At 48.3% G+C, this 22,719-nt stretch overlaps 1 protein-coding gene across 4 annotated transcripts in view; it reads right to left on the bottom strand.

Annotated features, from left to right (window-relative positions):
- The window catches only part of rhobtb4 (Rho related BTB domain containing 4), a 72,302-nt gene that overhangs the window by 5,435 nt on the left and 44,148 nt on the right, over window positions 1–22,719 (bottom strand). For 3 of the 4 annotated variants that reach the window (XM_088911553.1, XM_088911554.1, XM_088911551.1), the window contains exons 2-7: window positions 22,201–22,402; window positions 21,487–21,590; window positions 15,285–15,470; window positions 13,237–14,050; window positions 12,213–12,432; window positions 8,415–8,533 (exon numbers count right to left, since the gene is read on the bottom strand). In XM_088911553.1, coding sequence (XP_088767679.1) covers window positions 8,415–8,533; window positions 12,213–12,432; window positions 13,237–14,050; window positions 15,285–15,470; window positions 21,487–21,590; window positions 22,201–22,392 — 1,635 coding nt within the window. In that variant the 5' untranslated portion in view covers window positions 22,393–22,402. Of the gene's footprint in view, window positions 1–8,414; window positions 8,534–12,212; window positions 12,433–13,236; window positions 14,051–15,284; window positions 15,471–21,486; window positions 21,591–22,200; window positions 22,403–22,550; window positions 22,613–22,719 lie in introns of those variants that run through there. The other variant, XM_088911552.1, reaches the window with a different exon arrangement.

Here is a 22,719-nt window from a genome sequence, read left to right as displayed (position 1 = left end):
GTGTAGGGATGAGAAGGACTGCTGGGAAGAGAAAGTGCTGGAGATGCACACTGCACTGTGCCACATGCAGAGCTCCCTCCCATCCCGCCTTCTCCACTTACAGGCCTCAAAACAGGCTCTGACCCCTGCTCTCCCTCCTCAACACCCCGCACCCACATCCTATATCCCACACCTGCACCCCTCCCGATACCCCCTGCTCCCAGCTGTCGCCGAGGGAGATGGAAGACACGCTTGCGGACAGCAACCCGAGAGCCTGGCCCCTCTTGTCCCACAGCGAGCGGTCATCATGCAATGTCTCCTTGCTACCCCTACAACTTCTGACGCCTTCGTCCCATTACAGTTTTGAATGAGAAGCAGACGGAGGCACTGGGTTATGGTGAGCAAAACTGGCTTAGACAACATTTTTAGGAACTTTCAGTCTTCAAATGAAAGAAACACCACCAAATAAATGCCACCTTCCAAATGTATTAGTTACGATACGATCCACAGCCCCCCCCCACAGTAATCTGTGTGGATCGGCCCACAGAAAAGGTCACTGTGCCCTGGGGGACAGAACTCCCTAAGGGAGGGTACAGAAGCTCCATGGGTGTCCTCACCCTGTCTGAGCCCTCAGTGCCAATTAGCAGAATGTCAACTTTGTTACAGCCCTTAATTACTTCAGAAAGGTCAGGATGGGGAAAAATCAAGTAGATGCCAGCTCTTAAAGCCAGCGTCAGCCCCATTAAATAATGCAGAGCCTGAGGTGAGATGAACAGTGCAGCTGGCAACAGGACTGCCATGCCCTCGTCACACCCAGACACACACACGCTGCCTGAGCTAAGAGCAGGAGGCACTTCCTTACACAGAGGGCTGTGAGAGGCCGGAACAAGCCATAGAGCCACGCTGCTGAAGCTGATGCTCTTGTTTCCTTCAAGAATTAGCTGGAAGAGATCCTTGAATCACTTAGCTACTACTGCATTGATCGACTGTGGTCGCAGGATCTTAAAGGAACACAAGCAGAGAGAACGCCAGGTTAACAGATTGCATTAACTGCCTGTGGCTAAACGCCCATGGAGATCAGGGCTATCGCGAGCGTCCCAGGAAGTGGTCAACCTGTGGGAGGGTGGTCCGAGAGACAGCAGCCCTGCGAGCTCGTCACTCTTCTCTCGCACAGCGCGCTCAGGTAGGCTGCGTTGCTATAGCAACAGGAGTCTGGTGATGTCAGAGCAAGTCAAGGCTGCAACATCCCTGGCTGAACGGTGCTGTTGTGGCTCTATTTTTAACTCAATCGCATGCACGGTGCAGGTGTCTGTGCTGTAAACACAGCGAGAACTGACACATGCCCTCTCCGTCTGCTTTCTCAGCCCATAACAAGATCCCTTCGATATAAAAAAAAATCCTTTACCCTTGCTCCTACTGGAGCTGAACCACAGCAGCCTCTTTCCGTGTTTAATTATCGCCCGACTATTTGAGTAAGTGTCCGAATCCTTCTGAACATCAGGAATTCATCCTGGTTTATCAGTGAATGAATGACAGACAGTAAAAAGAAAAAAAAAACTGTGAGATTCAATTCAGCATATCATATATCTGTCAAGGACTAACCAAACACCATACTGTACACAGCACCCATCCAGCATGGACTGATGTTAGCCAAACGAAATACATCCTGTTTCTCGGCTGGAAATCAGCTGCAATCCTGTGCCCTGGCATTTTGATCTCATCTACACACAAGGTCTCCTTCCCACTTATTTGTTTTACCAGTGCTAAGTATGGAGTGTGTATACACAAGACAGGAGAAAATATCAAATGGCCTTAGTAACAATGCAATCCAACAACTTCACTACCCTCTCAAAAAGCTAGTCTGGTAAGCGACACCTGTATAGTGACAACCAACCAGATTTAAGGATTTGAGAAAATGATAAGACCCAGAATCACACCGGGCTTTCTATCTGGCCAGAACCAGACAGCAGTCTTCTACCTCCAGTGTAGTGGAAAAGGCAGTAAACCCCTTCAAGATGTTACGGTTTGCTGTATTTAGACAACTGATCTTCACCTAGTCCTCACCAAGTCACACCAGTAGATAAAGCTCACCTCATCTAACAAACAACACAAAGATTCCAATTTGTATTTACCTTTTCACAACACCAAACACCTGTACGTGGAAAGGCAGTTGGTCTGAAGGCTATGCAATCAGACCTTTGCTCAGCTTGGAGACCAAACCAGAACTTGAAGGAGTATGCAGCAGGTTACACGAGCTGGAGTGCACAGGCCTCCTAAACGAGCAGCTTCAAAGAGACGCTGACCTGGCTGTGACCCCTCAGCTACACTTCCTGACAGCTAACCCACTGCAGCAGATCACCGCCAGAGCACACTGCTTGTCAGAGCTCGGCATCTCAACACAGATGTATTAACGCAGGGCATTTCTGTTCAGACTTTGCAATGCGGCGAGGCTGTTTTTCCTTGCTCAAACAGAGCAGCAAACGCAGAAATGCAGAAAAGAATATGAATTTGGTCCTAAATATTACATCATAGGTTCTCTGTTGGCATTTATGCTGCTGCTTCTATTAGCCACTTTAACTAATCAGTTAAACAGAAATTAACTTCTGTGTTGCTCAAGAGCAACTGTGATCCCCTTCAACTGAGAAGCTGCTGCTGGCTGACCAGTGTCAGCCCGTGCCATCTTGTCTACTCCCCTGTGGTGTTCTGCTGGTTTCTGACCAGTTGTGTTTCCTGTGCCTGTGAGCTCCCCCAGTGAGAAGCACTGCTGAGGACAAGGTGGTTCCTGACTCCCAGGACATGAAGTGCGGCACTGGTGTCACCCCTGCATTATCCCTTTGTTACACTTCTGGGAACAAATCTTCCAGACGCTGCATTTGCTGGAGTGATTTGTCAACATGAGCATGGCAGCAGTGAAGCCCAGCAGACAGGACAGGATGCACAATTCAAAAACAACATTTTATCAAGTATTGGGTGTAAATTCATGATGAAATTAGATAACATAACTCAGTAATAACACTTGAATTCCTTCGTCCAAGTGCTGATACAGATCACGTTTAGGAATACTTGTAGTGTTATAATAGCACTTACTGCACTTACAGCACATACTATACTCATAGGACTTCTGCTGTTGTTGATAAGAGAAAATTCAGGGGGTGAAAGTGTCACTTTCTTGTCACTTAGTAACAACCCCGCAAATGTACAGTCATAAAGTAAGACTGTTTTAAGCTACCAGTACACCTTTAAGGGGAAGTGGAAAATTCAGGCCAGCTCTTCAGATCTGCTTGATTAATCAACATGAGAGCTGAACTCTTTCAGCTTTATGGAATCAAAAAAAGAAAAGAGGAAGGCGCCCTCATTAAAAATAGTCCCTGTCAACGCTGCAGACAAAACTCGGGATTTCTGCCAGCCTTGTGCTATCCGGTCTCACAAACACGACACTGTGCAGACACAAGAAGCTGACGGAAGGCATTCGAAAAGAGTGTTTTTTTATTTATGCAAGACGAGGTTGAACAATGCACAAAAACAAACCCCTTGAATAAGTAAGGTCCCACACACATCCTGCACCGCATCAGAGAGCAGCAGACAGCCCCAGTGTCTACGGAGGCTGTGTCCACGCCGTGCAGGTGGCCAAGAAGGAGCTTTTTCAGTCGTGAACAGAGTAGACTGTGAGAGGACCTCTATCCTCAAAGGCACTGACCAACCCAACCCAGGGCACGTGTTCAGAATCAACAGTGAAACAGAGGAGCAGAGGACACAAATGGAAGCCAAGTGCATTTCTTTACAAATAAAAATGCTGTGGGAGTCTGGAACAAGCTACCCAGCCGTGCTGTTGACTTGTGTCCTTCAAGAAACAGCTGGAAGAGATCCTAGAACCACTTAATGGCCTCCTCTTGTTTGTTCGGACACGTTTACAGTGTGGAAAGAAGCAGCAAGGTACTGCCAATAGAGTGTGGACACAGCAAATATCCCCGGAAGGACAGTTCCTCCTCTCACCTCTCACGACAGTGTGGGGATGTTTGAAACCAGATAAAAGCCATGCCAACACATTCGCTTCCTCTTCAGTCTTCGCACTGTGTGGAGTTGCACTGGAGTGGAGTTAAGAGCTGCTAATTAAAATGCAATGGAATTCAGAAGGCATCAATGCACACAGCCATAAGGAGGGCTTGCGCGCACGTCAGCCCCGTGTGCGGAGATCTCTCAGGGAGGCTCATTTCAGTATAAAATTCCAAAACTGGGGCACAGCTGGAGAAAGCAGCACGCAGCCGAGACTGTCTCTGGTAAACACTTTGCCGAGCAGCACTTTAAGAAGTAGCCTGGCACTATGTCTTGCCTTATTCCACAACTCTGTTGATAAACAGATAAACAAGCAACGAGGGTTGATGGGTTGTCAGGCAAAGTCCTTTGGAAAGGCCTTCACAAAAAAGGTTAATAAGTGATGATATTTCTATTTAGCTGAGGCCAGCTTTTCTGTATCAGAATTACAATACCTGCAGCTGAAGCTAATGAGCACCATCTTTGTAATACTGAAGCCCAAGCTGAGCCTTCTGGCAATAATTAATAATCTCCTCTGGGATGGGGCACAGCACACATCCTGCACAATGTCATGCCACTCCACAGCAGGACACCAGGACCCACTGCCAGTAGTCCTGGGAATTATTAACAGGGGGCAGAGCATGAAATTATCCAGAACCATAACTACAGAAACTGGTATTTGAGCAGGGTGGCGGATTGGGCAATGACACCAGGGCGAATGCCTCTGGAGATGTAGAGATCTGAGCTCTGTCTGTAGGGGGGCCAACTTCACGGAGCTAGAGATCTTTACTGAGGTATAACGCCTCGCACCAAAAACACCCAGTGGTGTTCGGCTGGCACACACGGGTGATCTGCAGCATTGATTCTCCACTGTTTTCTACACATCATGGCCGTGAGCAGCCTTGACACAGTAAGCAAGGATACAGCTCGACCCCAAGCACAAAACAGACACAAACGGTGTCTTGAGCATCACACAAGGCCTAATGCAGACAAACATGTAAAATGGTTAATCTGCAACTACAAACCAGTCACGAGTCAAGTTCTGTAGAACTGGACAACTGCACCATCCTTGGTAGAGCTTTTGGCTCTCTATCCAGATACAACAGTTCTTCACAGCAATCCTGCCAGCTCACAGAGACGAGAGTTTCCTCTGTTCAGACAACTACAGTGTTTCGGGGCAGAGCGGTGGCTCGGTGGCTCAGGATCTGCGCCTGTGGGTGGAAGGTTGCCGGTTCATATCCTGCAGCCGGCAGAGGAATCCTACTCCGTTGGGCCCCTGAGCAAGGCCCTTAACCCCAACTACTCCAGGGGCGCTGTATAAATGGCCGACCCTGCGCTCTGACCGCAAGCTTCTCTCCCTGTCTGTGTGTCTCATGGGGAGCAAGCTGGGGTATGCGAAAAAAGACGAATTCCTCATACAAGAATTTGTATATGACCAATAAAGCAATCTTATCTATCCTTTTAGTCAGCTGTTCAGGCTGTAAGAATATATAGGCTGCCAGCATCCTGTTTCCTCATGGCTTCCTGAGTGAGAGAGTGTAGTGTTGCTGCCCTGAACTGTAACAATATACAAAGAGCTCCCTTCCCCTGGGTCCAGTTCCCCTTCCTCAAACACAGCAAGGGCCCGGGGCGCACCGCAGTACAGTACTGCAGACCTGCTTTCCTAGAAAAGTGATCTGTCCAGTTCCTTTCCCCTGTAACCATAAACTGCATGCAATGCCATTCTGACTGGGGTAATGAGATGTAGGGTCACGCAACCAGAATGTAAAGGGATACAGATCGCACCCAAAGACTGCAGGCAGATACAGTATGGGCACCTCCCACAACACACACACCCGCCGAACGAACCTTTTACACAGTGCCTTTGAAAGCGGGCATCTCAAAGCACTTTATAACACACCTGGAAATAAACATGATCAAGTTAAATTCGTGTTGGAGCACAGCAAGAAAAGGACCTACTGTACAACAGCACGGTGCAAACAAACAGTGGCATCACATTAACTGGAATCGGCTGAGCGCAGATCACATGAAAGGGTGTAAACAGATAAAGCGCCGCCCAGATTCTCTGGATGTGTACAGTACCATGCAGAGACTTAAAAGTAAGCAGAAGGATTTTAAAATCTGACCTGAAGCCAGTTCATACGCTCTAAAACAAGAATTATGCGATCATTTGCGCGTGGCCTTGTAATTGTCTGCTTACGCCATTCTCTTGTTGCTGTGGTGTCTCCGCTTTTTACACCTCTGGGTTTCTGCTTCTGCCATTCTGGGTCCCCTGCCCCCAACATCAACCGCCAGCAGGGGGTGAAGGATGAGATCCCGCTGCCTGGCAGCCGCATGCCAGAACTGCGTCTCTCCCACCAGGCCTACAGGACTCTCGTACTCCTGCGTCTCATTTCCTCTTTGTCGGTTTTCACACTTTTTTGGGGGTTTTTTTTGTTAGTTTTTGTGCTCTGGGCTAATACGTACAGCTAAGAGGGATAAGCAAGAGACCAGATGCATTGAGATTTGCATCAAAAGGGGCTGAAGGGGGGAAAAAAATCAATCTTCACTGCCTCACTGTCAAAGCAGTGATCATAGCCAGACTCCTCACTGCAATCAACAGGGAAGGGGGGGCTTGTAGTGCATAGCAATTTCATCCACTTATGGCTTTATGAGCTGAAGGGCCTTGTAGAAACAGTGCTGTTAAAGCTGAAAAGCAAACAAATGTTTGACTTGCAGGACCTCTTTTCTACAAGACCTCAGGTTTCTGTGTAACAGAAGGATCAGACCTCCTTGCAAGGCAGGTATATTGTGGTTCTCACACTAGATGCATCTTCATCCCCTGCATGTAAAGTGCACCGTAACATACAGCAACGACAGCTGCAACGGGAAGTCTGTGGTCTTCGATCTGTGCACCATAGACTGCAGTTTATAAAACCTGCAACAGGTCAAACCCTTATGAGATGGGAGTCTTATTTCCATTCCCAGAATCGCTACTGTTGATGACCACCTTCTTTGTGTCAGTGCAGCAAAGGCCATCTTAAATCTATTATCAGCCAAAACCAGCCCTGAAGGGCTACACTCCTTCACTTCCAACTTAACAAGCTCTCAGCTGTCTCCGCGTATCAAGCTCTGTGTCCGGCTGAGGCCTCTTGGCCAAGACCAGACTGCAGACCTACGAAGATGGGGGAATCTCTTCGTGCACACCAAGACCGTGGAGTGCCATGACTGTTCTCCATCCTTTTATATCTGTATGGGTACTTCCTCTCTTTTAAACCAATGGCTTTTTTCCTCCCACTGTGCTGGCCCGTCCTTTGAGGTGATGCTATAAGTGAGTGCTGTTTTTGTTATCGCTGGAGCCTACACGAGCCATGTTCCACTCTGCAACTTGTTCAGACAAACCCCAGCAACCACTGCTTTAATTATTCCCACACGGCTCACTTTTGGGACCAACCAAAATTAAACCCACAAAAAGCACACAGGATTATTCCACAGGCCTGCCCCTGCCCCTGCCCCTGCCCCTGCCCCTGCCACAGGCCCAGGCCCAGGGCCTGGCGTGCTTCATGGAGAGGCCTCCCAGAGAGCGCCCAGGTCCCCAGCCCAGTTCCCCCTGTTGCCCCAGAGGGGCGAGAGCGTATTAAACACAATTTTCCAACAACAACCACTCGCTGTCCCCAGATGGAACTTCCTGGCGGTGGAGTGACGCAGTCAGGGAGACTCTTCTCCCCCCTTGGCCTCGCTGGCCTCGGGCCTGAAGGCCTGGGTTTGTCTACCACGATATAAACGGCAGGAGGCAGAAGAAACGTTCCGCCCTGCTCCCCGCACCCCTCTGCGAGAGAGACGGGAGCCCAGCAGCGTCCTGACGTATGGTGAGATATTGACTCAAGAAAACCCCTCCCAAGGGAAGAACAGCGCTGGGGCCCTGGGTTCAATTTCAGACCGAGGATGCTATCTGCGTGGAGTTTGCGTGTGTTCCCTGTGTTCTCGTGGGTTTCCTCCGGGTGCTCCTGTTTCCTCCCACAGTCCAAAGACATACTGGAAGGTTAACTGGGTTCTGGGAAAACCGGCCCTGGCGTGAGTGTGTGCACGTCTGTGTCTGCCCTGCGATGGACTAGCGTCCCGTCCACTGTGTACCCCACTTCGTGCCTACTGCTGCCAGGATAGGTTCCAGCTGCCACCCAGCCCTGAAGCTGTTTGAAAAAGGATAGATGGGAAACTCCAGCCACTCCCACACCCACTGGTCTGCACACAATAATGAAAGGAGCAGTGCTGTGTCTCTCCGAGAAGTGCAAAGCCCTGGCAAGAGAGAAGATTGTCTCTGCACGCTCTTTGCTCCTAATGAGCCCTGAACCTTGGGGTCTCACAGACCTCGCCCCCCTAGCGCTCTCTGGACAACACCGCTCCCCGGGCAGCCCCCGACCCACCTCCTGAACGTAGCTCTCCTTGAAGGACCCGCGGAACATGGCCGCCATCCAATCACAGCTGGAGATCAGCAGGGGCTTGTGGGCAGGCAGGCAGCCGTCGTCCAGCCGGAACACCACATCTAAAACAACCGGGAGGAAAAAACACACATCTCGGCGTGTGTCACAGAGTCGCAGCTACAGAGGAGAAGACAGACAGACAGACAGAGACACACAGACAAGCAGACAAATAAATAAATAGACAGGAAGACAGGGCACTAAAATAGAGACGCAGAGGTAGAGCGAGACACACAGTGGACCACTGGGAGACAGACAGTGAGGCAGAGGTGCAGATCCCCTGTCAGAGTCTACGCAGGGTTCAGAGATCTGGGGGAAGGCTCTGTGCCAACCACTTGCAAACTCTCACCAATTCCTTAGGACCTGATGCAAGCGCATTGATGGCCTTAGGAAGGTAAAAGCTTTGGTGACAATAAGAAAGAATTTAATTTTCAGTAAAACAAACTCACTTAATCATTGCATGTGACTCTGAGTCATCTCTCCTAGTCAGGCTGTTTCCCAGAATAAGCTCCATTTTGTTTGGTCCCATCATGCACAGGAAAAATCATTTTATCTCCAATTTTAAAGTCACAGAATTAAACTGAGGCACAGCTGTGGCAATTATTTCTTGATAAAAATTTCTTGATTTCAGCAGTATCCTTTAGACTCATTTTATAATGCTTCACACAATTAAATACAAACCAAAGGGGTAACAAAATACAATTAAATCCAATTAGCAGAGATTAAAATATATATATATACTACATACATTAGAATCAAACTAAATGAAATCAATATCAAATTAAAACATCCTGCATTATAAATCATTAAATGGAAAAAAAACATCCCCCTATGTATAACTGATGAGATAAAGGTAAATTAGAACACAGCACCAGGCACAACATGGAGCACACACAAACACTGCATGTTCTGGTGGTTTGGCCGTGAGCATCGAGGCCTCCAGCTGCCATTTCTGTGCATCTTCCCTTTGACTATCAAAGCATTTCCAGTACAGCCTCATTCCCGCCTCCAGTTCAGAGGAAACCATAAAAATCACAATAAATTATCCTTCCACATCAAAAATGGCCCCAAATAACTTAGAAGAACTGACATAAATCCTCGTGAATCGTCTGCATCAATAGTATGAATATCAGTCTTCTGCATGATCATCTACATATGGCCCTACATGATGTGCTAAAGGCCAGGCTGCCAGGCTCGGCAGTGCTCGTTTATGCTCGCCTGGCGTTTGATGGCGTTCCGTTATATCTGTGTTAAAGCTGCTCAATGGCAGAGATCTAGAGTCCAAAATAAAGAGGAGAGCTAGATTAATCGGGAACTAATTTATCCTGCAAATAACTGAGGATAAAAACGTTTTAGTGGGGATCTGAAGTACGGATGTTCAGTCACAATCCCACAGATGGGATGTTTCTGCCATCAGCCTTACTGTGCATGAAAATGGCCGGAATAGAAAACTAGGAGCCTAAAGTTGATGGAGAACATGGCGTTTTCTAAAAGACGAACAGCACATTTTCTGAACAGATGGTCCTGCAAGGGGGTGGTGGGGGGATTTTCTGGTTTAAATTCCTGTTCCAGGCTCCGAATTCAACGTTCGCCATTTGAACTAAAGAACTCGTGTGATGCTGGGTGGGAGGCTTCTGAATCCAGATAATTAATAAACACATCCAGTTAACGGAGACCTAGGAGGTGGAGGGAATTCCCTCCAGGAATTTCGGAATCTAGTTCACAGCTGTGTGGAGGACTGGGCAGGGCTCTGGACCCGCAGCTGAAACGCTGTGGGTTGAAATCCTGGGCAGGCCACTGCTGTTGTGCTCTTGAGCCAGGTGCGGTTCTCAGATTGTCCCAGTAAAACACCCAGCTTTCATAAACTAATAGTAATAAAGACAACATCCTCCGCATTCGAGAATTATTCCATACAAGCAGATTCAGAAAACAGGGTAGGTAGAGGATGGCCTGGCCAGACAGACACATGCACCACAGATACAGAAAAGGAAAAACACAGACTGGAGACGAGCAAGGCACACAGTCAGCAGTACTGAGGCAGCTGATCCACACAAAGCTTCACTCAGTCACAGTCTCCAAGAAGGCAGGATGATCAGCACAGCAGAGACGCCCGTGGGCTTCCACTCAATGCACAGGCATTTCAAAAAGGAGCAAATGAATACAAAGATGTTGTAAAAATAATAAGCCAGGGATTTTTTAAGAGCTCGTCCATTTCTGTATCTGCCTTCAATGTGATTAGGCCAGCTGAGGAGTGAAATATATTTATTCCACAGTGACACATCTGTTTTCCACATTCTGTCATTTCCACATTGTCATTAAAGCTCAGAAATGGCATACAGTACAGACTTCTACGTCCCTGTCTTATTAAAAAACACTGACCCTTTTTAAATAGAGGAATACCGTAAAAAGTGTGCTTTTAAAATAAGCTTCTATATACATATTGTACATAAAAATCTGTTCTCAATTATTAAAAATCCATTTTAACAATCACCTCGAAGATGTCTTGAAATGACACACCTCTATTCATTACACAAAGAAACAAGGGCTCAACCCCTTTTAGCTATAATGGAGAAAAAACTCATAGAAAATACTGAAATGCAGATTTTACTTCATTCCATTTCAGAAACTTCTGAAAAAAACTACTAAATGACTTCATTTCCTCATGTTATTTCTAAGAGCTCTGAAACTATGGCAATAAAATAAACCTGCTATTTGAACACATCCCATTTCAATTTCCCTTTCCACATTTGTTCTTCACAATTTTAAGTTTGCACATTTTTGTGTGACTGAAAACTACAGGAGAAGAATTTTGTGAGGGCTGAAAGGGCCACATATACTAGGTGATGGTGATAATGCGGTGCTTCAGGGACAGGAGAGCATGCAAATTTTTCGTAGAAAGAGCAAATAAAAAGAGAAAATCAGATAATTAGCCTGGCTATGTAGAAGGATCCAAAAAAAAATTAGATACACCAATTTACTGTACAGAGAGAAATAGCAGACGCGGAAAAGCTAGACAGACATACAGCAATCTGGGCAGATGGGGACAGGGAATGAGACATGAAGAGAAGGACAGATGGACGAGACGAAGAATGTGGACACAGGGAGGTGGCCTAAGAGGACAGACTGACGGAACAGGGAGAAGGCCAAGCGGTCAGGGAGAGGGGGCGGCGCAGACGAGAGGGGGCGGGGCAGACAGTTGAGACAGGCAGACAGGAGGGGGTGGAGCAGACAGTCGAGACAGGCAGACAGGAGGGGGTGGAGCAGACAGTCGAGACAGGCAGACAGGAGGGAGCGGGGCAGACAGGTGAGACAGGCAGCAAGCAAACAAGAGGGTGTGGGGCAGACAGGTGAGACAGGCAGACGGGAGGGGGTGGGGCAGACAGGTGAGACAGGCAGACAGGAGGGGGCGGGGCAGACAGGTGAGACAGGAAGCAGGCAGACAGGAGGAGGCGGGGCAGACACGTGAGACAGGAAGCAGGCAGACGGGAGGGTGTGGGACAGACAGGAGGGTGTGGGGCAGACAGGTGAGACAGGAAGCAGGCAGATGAGAGGGTGTGGGGCAGACAGGTGAGACAGGAAGCAGGCAGACAGGAGGGGGCGGGGCAGACACGTGAGACAGGAAGCAGGCAGATGGGAGGGTGTGGGGCAGACAGGTGAGACAGGAAGCAGGCAGACGGGAGGGTGTGGGGCAGACAGGTGAGACAGGAAGCAGGCAGATGAGAGGGTGTAGGACCTGCACCGTACCAGCGAAGGTGCCCTTGCTGAGGCACTCTTTGATGCGGTTGGCGCGGCGCACGTGGAAGGCCTTGGTGATCTCCTGGTTCATGAAGCTCTCGCGGTTCAGCACGTTGGCCACCATCATGCGCAGGTCGAACACCTCCAGCAGCTCCGCGATGGTGGCCACCTGCATGAGATCGCCCCGCGTCTCGTCCAGACTGCCCGTGTACAGGTACTGCAGCACTGCCTGGGGGGCGACAGACACAGGCAGGCCAGTCAGCTCCCGAGAGCTGAGATGCAGAGACTGCAGTGCTCAGAAGTAAAAAAGTCTCAGAAAAAAAAGCTATGACGAACTAATAGTAGCTGGTTTATATATAATCTTCTTCATGCCTATTTGAAAGGAAATGCAACCTAAAACATCTCATGTCTCTTTCTATAACTAAATATAGCACAACCTCACTCTCGACTCCAGCCCCAGGAGAGCGTGACTGCAAACACCTCAGCAGTGAAGTGGCTGAACAGCTCAACACGCTGCTGTCGTCTCTTGAAAACACACAGGGTGCCCTCAGACAGTAATAAAACAGTACATAAACAGTGCTACTGTTTTCTGTCAAACAAAACCAGGCTTTGTTCTACGTCATTAGATCATGTTCTTTTTTTACGCGGAAACATTCCAAATAAAAACGGCCCATGTCACAAGAATGCAGGAAAATGTGGATCTGGAGGGTATGTGCAGACAGTGAGGAGCGGGCGGCATGCCAAAAAGATGAGCAGCATATATAGATGGATGTGATGGAGGAGCCTGTCTGCACCTCCTCATGCTCCCAGTGTGGGGACCACGTCACAACCGGAAATTCCACAGTGGGGGGCACTTAAAATGAGGTGGATTACAGTTTTCAGGCAACCAGTGAATCTTCATGAAAGGCCCAGTTCATTAGCAGCACCTTCCATGTCTTCAGGCCTGCGAGATTCCCCACAGCACCTAAGGCTGAATGAAAGGGGTCCTGTCCTTAATGAGGGCCACCAAAGGGAGGGCTGCACCCTCACCTACCTGGAAGGGTCTCTTCTGAATCAGGCCATCCATGGACACCACCGTCATGAGTCTGGGCCTGCCCGTCACGGGGTCCTCGACCAGCTCCTGGCGCATGCTCTGGAAGCCGCGCCCCCAGCCGGAGAGCACACGGCTGGCTCCCTCCAGGCCCCCCGAGCTCTGGACCCTGGCCGGGAGGGCGTAGTCGCTCTGGGAGGCCTTCAGGGAGCCCTGCTGAAGCAGCAGGGGCTGCCTGGTTCTGCGGGAGCCGCGGCCCTCGCTGTCTTTGTCTATGTCCAGGCTCTTCGTGCGCCCGGCCTGCTCTTTGGCCCCCCGGCGAGTCTGCTCCGCCTCGTCGTCCCACTCCCCTTCCTCCTCCCCCTCCGCCCCCCGGTCCTCCCCCGCGCCGCCCCCGAGGTCCAGGGTGAAGAGGTCGTAGAACTTGGAGCAGGACGTGGCCAGGTAGACCTTGTGCGCAAAGACGCGCGCGGCGCCGCCCTGCAGGAGGAACAGCACGTCCGCGCAGAGGGGCAGGGCGAACAGGAAGGCGGGGCCCTCGCCGTCGCTGGGCGGGGGGTCAGGGACGCCCACCACGGGCCGGGGCGGCCGCGGGGGCAGGAAGGGAGCCTGCAGCAGAGGCCGCTGGACCTTCTTCAGGTGGGACTTCCAGAACTGCAGGTGGCGCCGCGAGATGAGGGCCGCGCGGATGGCGTTGTCGAAGACGTCCTTCACGCCGAACTGCGCCACCACGCTGGTCTCGTAGTAGGGCACGCCCAGCTCCTTCGCCACCTCGTGTCCCCGCTCCGGAGGCAGGATGTCCGTGGGCTTGATGGGCCTGGACAGGAGGGGTGAAGAGTGGAGGGAAGGTCAGGAGAAAGGTTTGTGAGGGCAGAGAGCAAAGCAAGGAGCATAGCGCAGGCTGAGCTAAAGCTGCACAGTAAAAACCTGCAGCACTGCACTGCTCATCTTCATTTTAATCATTTCATGCTGTTTTTTGGCTCTTCTCCTGTCTAATTTGTAAACTGTACGTTTTCACCATGTATGTGTACAGTGTAAGTATCGGTTCACGAGTCAGTACTGTGCGTGTCCAGGGTAAGAGTCAGTGCTGTGCGTGTCCAGTGCAGTTTGTGTCCAGTGCCATATGTATATACACATCTATTGGGCGGAGCGGTGGCTCTGTGGCTCAGGATCTGCGCCTGTGGCTGGAAGGCTGCCAGTTCAAATCCCACGGCCGGCAGAGGAATCCTACTCTGTTGGGCTCCTGAGCAAGGCCTTCTCTCCGTGTCTGTGTCTCATGGAGAGCAAGCTGGAGTATGCGAAAAGACAAATTCCTAATGCAAGAAATTGTATATGGGTAATAAAGTGATCTTATCTTATATGTGTCCAGTGCATGTGTCAGTGATCAGTAATTGTATCAATAGTGGCTGTGGGCTAGCATGAGGTGAACTTGGCAGGCATCAGTCTCCAGGTGTGTACAACACAAATCCCACTTGGATAATGGATAATGGAATACTCTTATTCCAGTGGAGCCTAGATATGTCCATGTCCTACCCTATGGGAAGCTAAGCAAGGCAGAGCCTGGTCAGTACAGCAACAGGAGATCTCTAAGTAAAAGCAGGTTATTGCAGAAAGTAGAATTTCCAAACAAATGCTCTAGTATGACAACCTGCCTTTGTATGAATCCTTAAGACAAGACCCTCATCACTTGATCATTAAAGAATAGATGACACTATTCATAACCAGGGAAATGAAACACAGTGATCTGCCTAACATCCACTCTGGGCTTCCCCTTCAATCCCATTGGTGAAACAGTTTCCTGCTGTATACGTTAAGCTTTCTGGGATGCAAACCGCTCAATAAATGCCATTACTTATTAGTACGATTTGTTTGCTGGGGGCCGGATGGATCTTAAAGAGGCCTCTAAAGTAGGCCAGGTAGCAGAGTACAGGGAGAAGCTGGCAAGTGCTTGTCACCCAGCTGCAGGGCTGGACTGTGTGCCTTGGGCGCACTCACTACAGACCCTGACTCGACAGGCCTGCATCTAAGGGTCTGGTCTCTGGGGGCCGTACTTGGCGAGAGGACGGCGGGCTCGGTTCACAGCCTCCAGGTCGGCGTATCGCAGGTCCAGCTGGCAGCCTACGAGGATGATGGGAGTCCGTGGACAGAAGTGCTTGATCTCGGGGAACCACATGGTCCTCACGTGGCGTAAGGAGTTCGGGTTGGCCAGAGAGAAACACAACACCACCACGTCAGACCTGTCGGGCAGAGGGAGAGGGACGGACAGAGACTTCAAAAACTGCCTCACACTGCAGCCTTTCAGATAGCTGGCGAGGGACATTCCACCCAAGTCCCTGTGGTACTGAGATATCGATAAATCATTCATAACAAGGCTGCAGTGAAAAGTGAAAACCGCCCAGCCATCACAGGAATATGAAGTTTAAAGTAATAGAGCATTAAGTAATGATGAGCATATGTTGTCGTGTGCCCATAAACTTAAGAGCTCCAACGGGACCATTTAACATGACTCTCAAGTCAAAAGAAGAGTAAAAATGGTTTTATGTTTACTCTGCTTACACAAACACAAGGCATGCAATAAATAGTTATGTGGCAGGGAAATTATGAAACTGAGCTTGACCAGAGACAATCTAACCACTGTGAAAGGCAGGACTCCCAGAGGACAGGAAACAACAATGTAGAGAGGAGCCTCTCAGTTGCACAAGGTAACAAGCACGCAGCCAGAGAGGCAGGCCTGACAGGCTGTAATGATAACACAGCTCAAACACGCCTGTTTCTCTTCTGCTGCACACTTCCCATGCCTGCCAGAGAGCCTCCTTCCTGCTGGTCCAAACTCCAGGAACATGTTCACTTAAGCTGGGAGCTCACATACAAACAGCATGCTCGTTGTAGCAAGCAGGCTCACTCGTACATGCATGCGATACATGCTCTTACTGGCATTAATTATTAATAGCAAGATAAACACACGCGATTTACAGACATAAATTATGGATCATACGACTTTGTGCTATAGCTCCCAACTTTATGGGTCATGTCTGAAATGTTACGCAATCTCACAAAGTCTTATTTATAACAGCTGAGATCAAATTCCCTGCACGGTCTAATTCACTTCCAAGGCCTTCTTGGAAAGTACTTAAAAGAAGCAGGTCGTATCAGTTCAATATTCAACATTAAGCAAGTAAGAGCCTAGACTTTTACCAGTACCTCCATTTCCTATCACGATCCCAATTCTCTCAATCCTCTCAGTAAATTTGGACAACCCAAGGAGGCAGTTCCCCAAAACCTTTCAAAAAAAGGGCATCTGGACTTTGGCACAAGGACAACGAGACCCTCACTGGTACAAATACAGTACACCTGCGTACATTACAGTGACATGATGCAGAAGCACAAGGCAGACTGGAACAGCATGGCGGAGAGCTGGGAAACCAGGGCAAAACGAGAGAAATCCATGGTCCAGGCATGGAAAACCATGGGAAAGCACAAGGCACACTTTCAGAGAGGGAGTCTTGCCAAACTATTCTTTTTCCTGGAAAGACCACACAATAACTTAGAAGAAGTGTGTAGAAGGATGCCAACTGATTTCCTCATCAAAAATATATACTGTATAAACATTCTGCACACACTGTAGCACTTTGGGTTTGGGTAAAGTAGTTTTTTAAAGATGCTTAAACTTGTTCACAACTGTTTAGTAGGTTTTTACTTTATTTTCCATCATTACTGCTATTTCACAGTAATTGGAATGTTGTTATTTTACTTTTTTTGCTTTGTTCCTCCCAAACTAAGGATGCAAGACATTGCAGAACAAATAACATGGCAGTTAAAATCCATAAGGATTTCTGTAGTCTTTTGGAGATAACCCGGAAACCCACAGAGAAAATACAGCGGGAATCTGGTGAGGACGGGATGCCCGATTTGGGTGCTGCAGGTCTTTTTTGGAGAGAAGATGGAAAATGACAGGACGTTGCGGCTGATTGAAGCCTGCTGGTCTGGTATCAATAACTGTGCAGACTGTAGCCAAGGCCCTGCCTGTTTTTCGCAGGGAGTGTTTCCAATGCGCATACAGCATATCTTGCCTCGTCTCGCGTGTGAGGCCTTGTGTGACTCCACTGGACGTCACAGCCTGTGCTATCAGGGAGTCCTAGTCCCAGGTACAGAGCACCATTCCAAACAACAACAGCATTCAGATCTGCTGAACAGCGCAACAGCTCTGCACAGAGTGCAAGCCAGGCCTCACAGTGCAGTGATGCCAGTTCCAGTCCAGGCTGTGCCTCTATCACGCGTTCAGAGGTGCGTCTGGGAAACACGTCTGGGACCGGATGGTTTGTACAGACAGTGCTGAAATTCTAGTTTCCCAAGCACCAGCACCCACACGGATTGTGATGGAGTCCTCCCCAGGGACTGAGCTCGTCTCTGTCCCGGCCGCTTAAAGACTATGAGAGGGGACAAATAACTGCCGATTCTGAATGCAAAACAAAACACCAAAAACGCTCGCCATCTTCCTTAAAATGCCTAAAGAAATCCTATCGCAAGGCTGAATAGCCAGACGTCAACAGCAGCGATAACAAAGAGCAGTAATAAAAACAAATATTTTCAGTCCATTTCTAAAATAATAACCGCCAATAGATTATTAACCGGATGGCAGACCTAGCACTGAGAAAACTCTGGGAGACCCTGCATGATTCCGGTCTAACCTGCTGCGGCTACAGTATACACCTCACTCTCTTTCTTTATTGTGTACAAATACCCCCCAGCTCCATAAGGACAAATGTGCGGAAAAGCTCAGACATAACACATGAAATGAAATGACGAAACCTCATCTCCCTGGGATTGAGGAAAGCTAAAGCAGGCCAGGCGGCAGAGAGGTGAGAAAGCAGCTGACTGCGTCCGTCAGCTGGCTGCACGGCTGGGTAGCTTGCTCCAGACGCTCACAGCAGCCAGAAGTATACACAACAGACAATGTGGGGAAGCAATAAAAAAGGGGAAATAGTGTGAGGACACAGAGGTAAAAACGTAAATTTAAAAAAACAGGGGAGGTTATATTGAACTGCAGTTCAAGGTTCCTGTTCGTAGGCTGGGCTATGTGGTCACTAGCCGACTATGACCGGGATGGAAGATGGCTACAGGTCTGACTCTCCCGTGTGCAATCACAGGGTTCATAACTGCGAGCGGAGACAATTGGGTTATTTTATATTGGGTGGGGATAGTAAAATGACTTGCAGCTCTAAATCTATAAAAACGTAGTTCACCATGCCCCAGTAAGGCCTCATTTACAGAACTGTGCAAAATATTGGTTATTACATTGCATAAAAATACTGCAGCTAGAGAAGCAGTCCAAAGAGCAATCAGATATGTCCCGGGGCTCAACTGAAAGGATAAAATAACTTAATCTTTTTGTGCTTGAACAAAGAAGACATCCACTGAGATGACAGAACCTAAAATAAATATTTTAAATTTTCAAAAGTCAGCCTAGTGCCCTTCTTCAGGAACAACAGCGCAACAAGAAGCCAACGACAAAAGTCAAAATTACAGTGAAGCACAGAGTCTGAGAACATGAGGCACTTCTTTACAGAAAGGGCAAGGGAATATGTAACAAGCTGTCCTGCCATGTTACTGAAACCAATTCCCTGTTTTAGGAAAAAGCCGGACAAGACCCTCGGATCAGTTAACTTACCGGTTAACCAGACAAGTCAGATGGATCCAAAGGCCTCTAACAACAAGACAAGTTACCTACATGGACTCAAGGAAAGAGCAGACTTCCTTTGCGCTGACCCGCTGTTGGAGTCTCATTTCTGAATTAACACCATAGGACCTAGGTCAATCAATGAATATTATTCTATAGAGCCTTTTGAATACAGGACAGTCTAAATTATTTTTATAATTATATTTACTATATAATTAATTAATTATTATAGTAAAAATTATTCCTAACAAGAGGCCATCCAAAACATGTGAATTTTAAAGTGAGATTTAAAAATATCAAACAGAAGACGGGGGGGGGGGGGGGGGGGTTACCTCTGAAAAACCAAGGTCTCCTAACGTACAATGTGAAGTCTGTGGAATGTTGAACCAGCAAAACAAAGGAAATGAACTGGGATATGTAGGGATAGTGACCCTCGAAGCCATGCAGGAGGCAGCCCATGCAACATCTGACAGATCAATAAGATCATTTTAAAGTCTATTCTGCAAGAGACTTGGAGCCACTGATGGTTTTTAAACACAGGAGAAATATGTTCATACATGGTATAAAAGAGTTGCCTGTATTTATATCTGTCCTTCTATTTCATCACATCAATCCAAGGAATTGACTATTTTTAGCCTGGAAACAGGAGATTTAAAAAAGAACTTGATGCAAGTCTACAAAATCCCAAATGTCACCGACCAATGCAATCCAGGGTGTCTCGTCAAGATCACAAACAGGAGCAGCACCAGGTCACGCCCAGAGGAAATTAGGTCCATGAATGGTCAGGGCAAAACTGGAGACTGTCAGCCTGGGAGCCACTCCTGGGCCACACCGATAAAGTGCCTCAGGGACAGAGAACTGCAGACGTTTTTACACACCAGCCATGCAAATACAGTAGTTACAGCATTTACACACCCAGTGTAAACATTTGCGAGCCTGAATTTCAAGTGTAAATAATGAAAGGGCAAACAAGTATTCCGTATTCCAGCTGTCTGTCAGTGAAGAAAAACCTGTGTATTAAGGGGACCTTCCCAGCAGTTGTGCATTACAGAAGGTCAACAGTATCATGAACAAAGCACATAGTATTAAGAGGCATGAGCTGGAGGGTGGGTGCAAATAGGATTTTAACACTAACTGCAGTGAACACAGCAATACAAGTGGCAAAGTGGAGGATTAGCGTCATGTACATCGCGTTTTAATGATTGCATGACATAAATGTCTCTACTGAGATGCACTTACTGACACAATACTACATAGGTGACGGGCTGGTTCTGCATTTACCTTACACTCAACTGGCAGCCCACTGGAGCTCAGCAGGTGTGAGTACCTGGATGGGAGACCTCCTGGGAAAATCTAAGGTTGCTGCTGGAAGAGGTGTTAGTGGAGCCAGCAGGGGGCGCTCACCCTGCAGTCTGTGTGGGTCCTAATGCCCCAGTGTAGTGATGGGGAGACTATACTGTAAGAAGGTGCCGCCCTTCGGATGAGACGTAAAACCGAGGGCCCAACTCTCTGTGGTCATTAAAAATCCCGGAGCGTTTCTTGAAAAGAGTAGGGATATAACCCAGGTGTCCTGGCCAAATTTCTCCCTGGCCTTTAGCAATCATGGCCTCCTAATAATCTCCATCTCTGAAATGGCTTCATCACTCTGTTCTCCTCCCCACTGAGAGCTGGTGTGTGGTGAGTGTACTGGTGCACTATGGCTGCTGTTGCATCATACAAGTGGGGCTGCACACTGGTGGTGGTGGAGAGGATCCCCATTACCTGTAAAGAGCTTTGAGCAGTTTGAGAAAAGCGCTATATAAATGTAAGTAATTATAATTATAACACTACTTGTGGTACAATACTAGAAAAAAAACCCTCCCCCTGCACTGCCCCTGCCCCACTGAGGAAGGGCAGTAAGTTAGACAGAATACAAAATTCTTGAACAAACATCCCAAAGCAAAAATACTCTGATTTTGCAGCATAATTAATTAAAACATTTCTAGATTCTCGACTCAGGCATGTCTGCTATATTTTTTGTGTCCCAGGAATGCCGGGTTATATAATTTTCAAACACTGTGACTCTATGGGATTCAGTAAAAAAAGGCTTCTTGCAAAATTAAGTAACTTGGAACCAAAGAAAAAGACAGGATACGAACAAGACAAAGGCTTTCAGCCATTCTTATGCTCCTATGTTATAAGAGGCCAAGTCACTGAAAAGGGCCACCAAGAAGGGTAGCTTTCCCAGCCCTTATTATCTGCTAGATGAAAAGGTCTCAGTCCTCTTTGACCCCCCCCCCCCCCCTTGACCTCAGCGGCCCTGAGAGTCAGACCCTGAGAGGGAGCAACATCAGAGTCTGTCAACCGGGGTTTTCGGTTCTGGTTTCCTGGGTGGCTAGCTTTCGGACTCACCGAAGACTCGGCAGTTGGCTGCCTCTGCAGCTCAGGCCCTGTTGTCCTGAAGTCTCAGGGGAAGTCCAGAGACCCATGGCTGCAACACTGGCTTGAAGCACTTGATCGCTGAGCCCGACTAGCCTGCCTAGATAAGGCTCAACAAGCTGCACAAAGAGCACTGAGGTGGCACGGTGCCTCCTTACCTGCCATAAGCGAAGCGCCGATCTTTGTGATGGTCCCCAAAGGTGTCCCACAGCCGCAGGGACACGCTGACTTCATCCACAACATCACGAGAGCGCTCGAGGACCTGGGGGACACACACAAACACAGAGGCACCTTGACACACAGTCACCTCCGACTGGCTTCATCTCGTTCTGAACCCCTGTAGGCTCTCAAACACTCTTCTCAGTGAGCAGCAATACGGCCAGAACTCTGCAGCTAGACTACAGACTCACACCAGACCTAGCAGCATGGTTGCCTGTAAGGTCACATATTTGATATAAGATCTTGTTACTGGCTTTTAAGGCCTGAAATAATCTGGCTCTATCTTACATCTGTGAACTCCTTCATATCTGCGCTCCCTCTTGAAGGCTCTGCTCAGTTGAGGCTGGTCCTTTGCTCACTGTACCTACTGCAGGACTAAATCTCAGGCATTTGACTCTCTTCAAGAATCTAAACTCAAAAATCACCTTTCAGCTACAGTATGTCTGGCTGCCCCACATTCTATCCTGTATGTTCTCGTTGAACTTTTTCTTTTAATTGTATTATTTTAATTTATTTTTGTACTTGTCTTTTTCTTTATCACTATGTACACTGTCCTTAGCTTTGGAAAAGCACTGTATAAATAAACGTTTTCTCCATGATTATTATCATCATCATCATCATCATCATCATCATCATCATCCGTGAGGTCTCACCTCCTGGCACACGCGGTACTGGTCAATGGCCCAGACAGTAGGCACGTGTGTGGCGAGGAGCTGGTACTGTGTGAGTGTGGCGTTGCAGGCACGGGCACAGATGAGCCGCGTCTTGCCCACCGCGTTGTCCCCTACCACCACACACTTAATGGTCTCAACGTTGGGCCGCTCATAGTCTGTGTCTATATCCATGGAGAGGGCCCTGCGGGGAGAGAGAGAGAGAGAAGGAGAGTCAGGGAGAGACACGCAAACACACACGCCTGTTTGGGATCTAGCTCTTTATCTGACAAAGATTAAAAACAGTACAGAAGACACTCGTCCTTGTCCTTCTGAACGAGTCAGGAACGTACCCCTCACTTCGAAATAACTTGCTGTGGGCTACAATAAGGAAGTATCTGCCACCAAACTTAATCTGCTGCGCCTGTGTCTCACTGGGAAGAAAATCACACAGCAGAATGAAGTTGTGAAGCTCTGCATTACTGTTTCGGGATGCCGACTTAAGGGTCCCAGAAGACAGCA

The sequence above is a fragment of the Atractosteus spatula genome, chromosome 3, assembly GCF_055471065.1.
Source record: "Atractosteus spatula isolate fAtrSpa1 chromosome 3, fAtrSpa1.hap1, whole genome shotgun sequence".
Taxonomy (NCBI): Eukaryota; Metazoa; Chordata; class Actinopteri; order Semionotiformes; family Lepisosteidae; genus Atractosteus; species Atractosteus spatula.
Note: the sequence above shows the minus strand (reverse complement) of the source record. Positions and strands in the feature narration are given on the sequence as shown.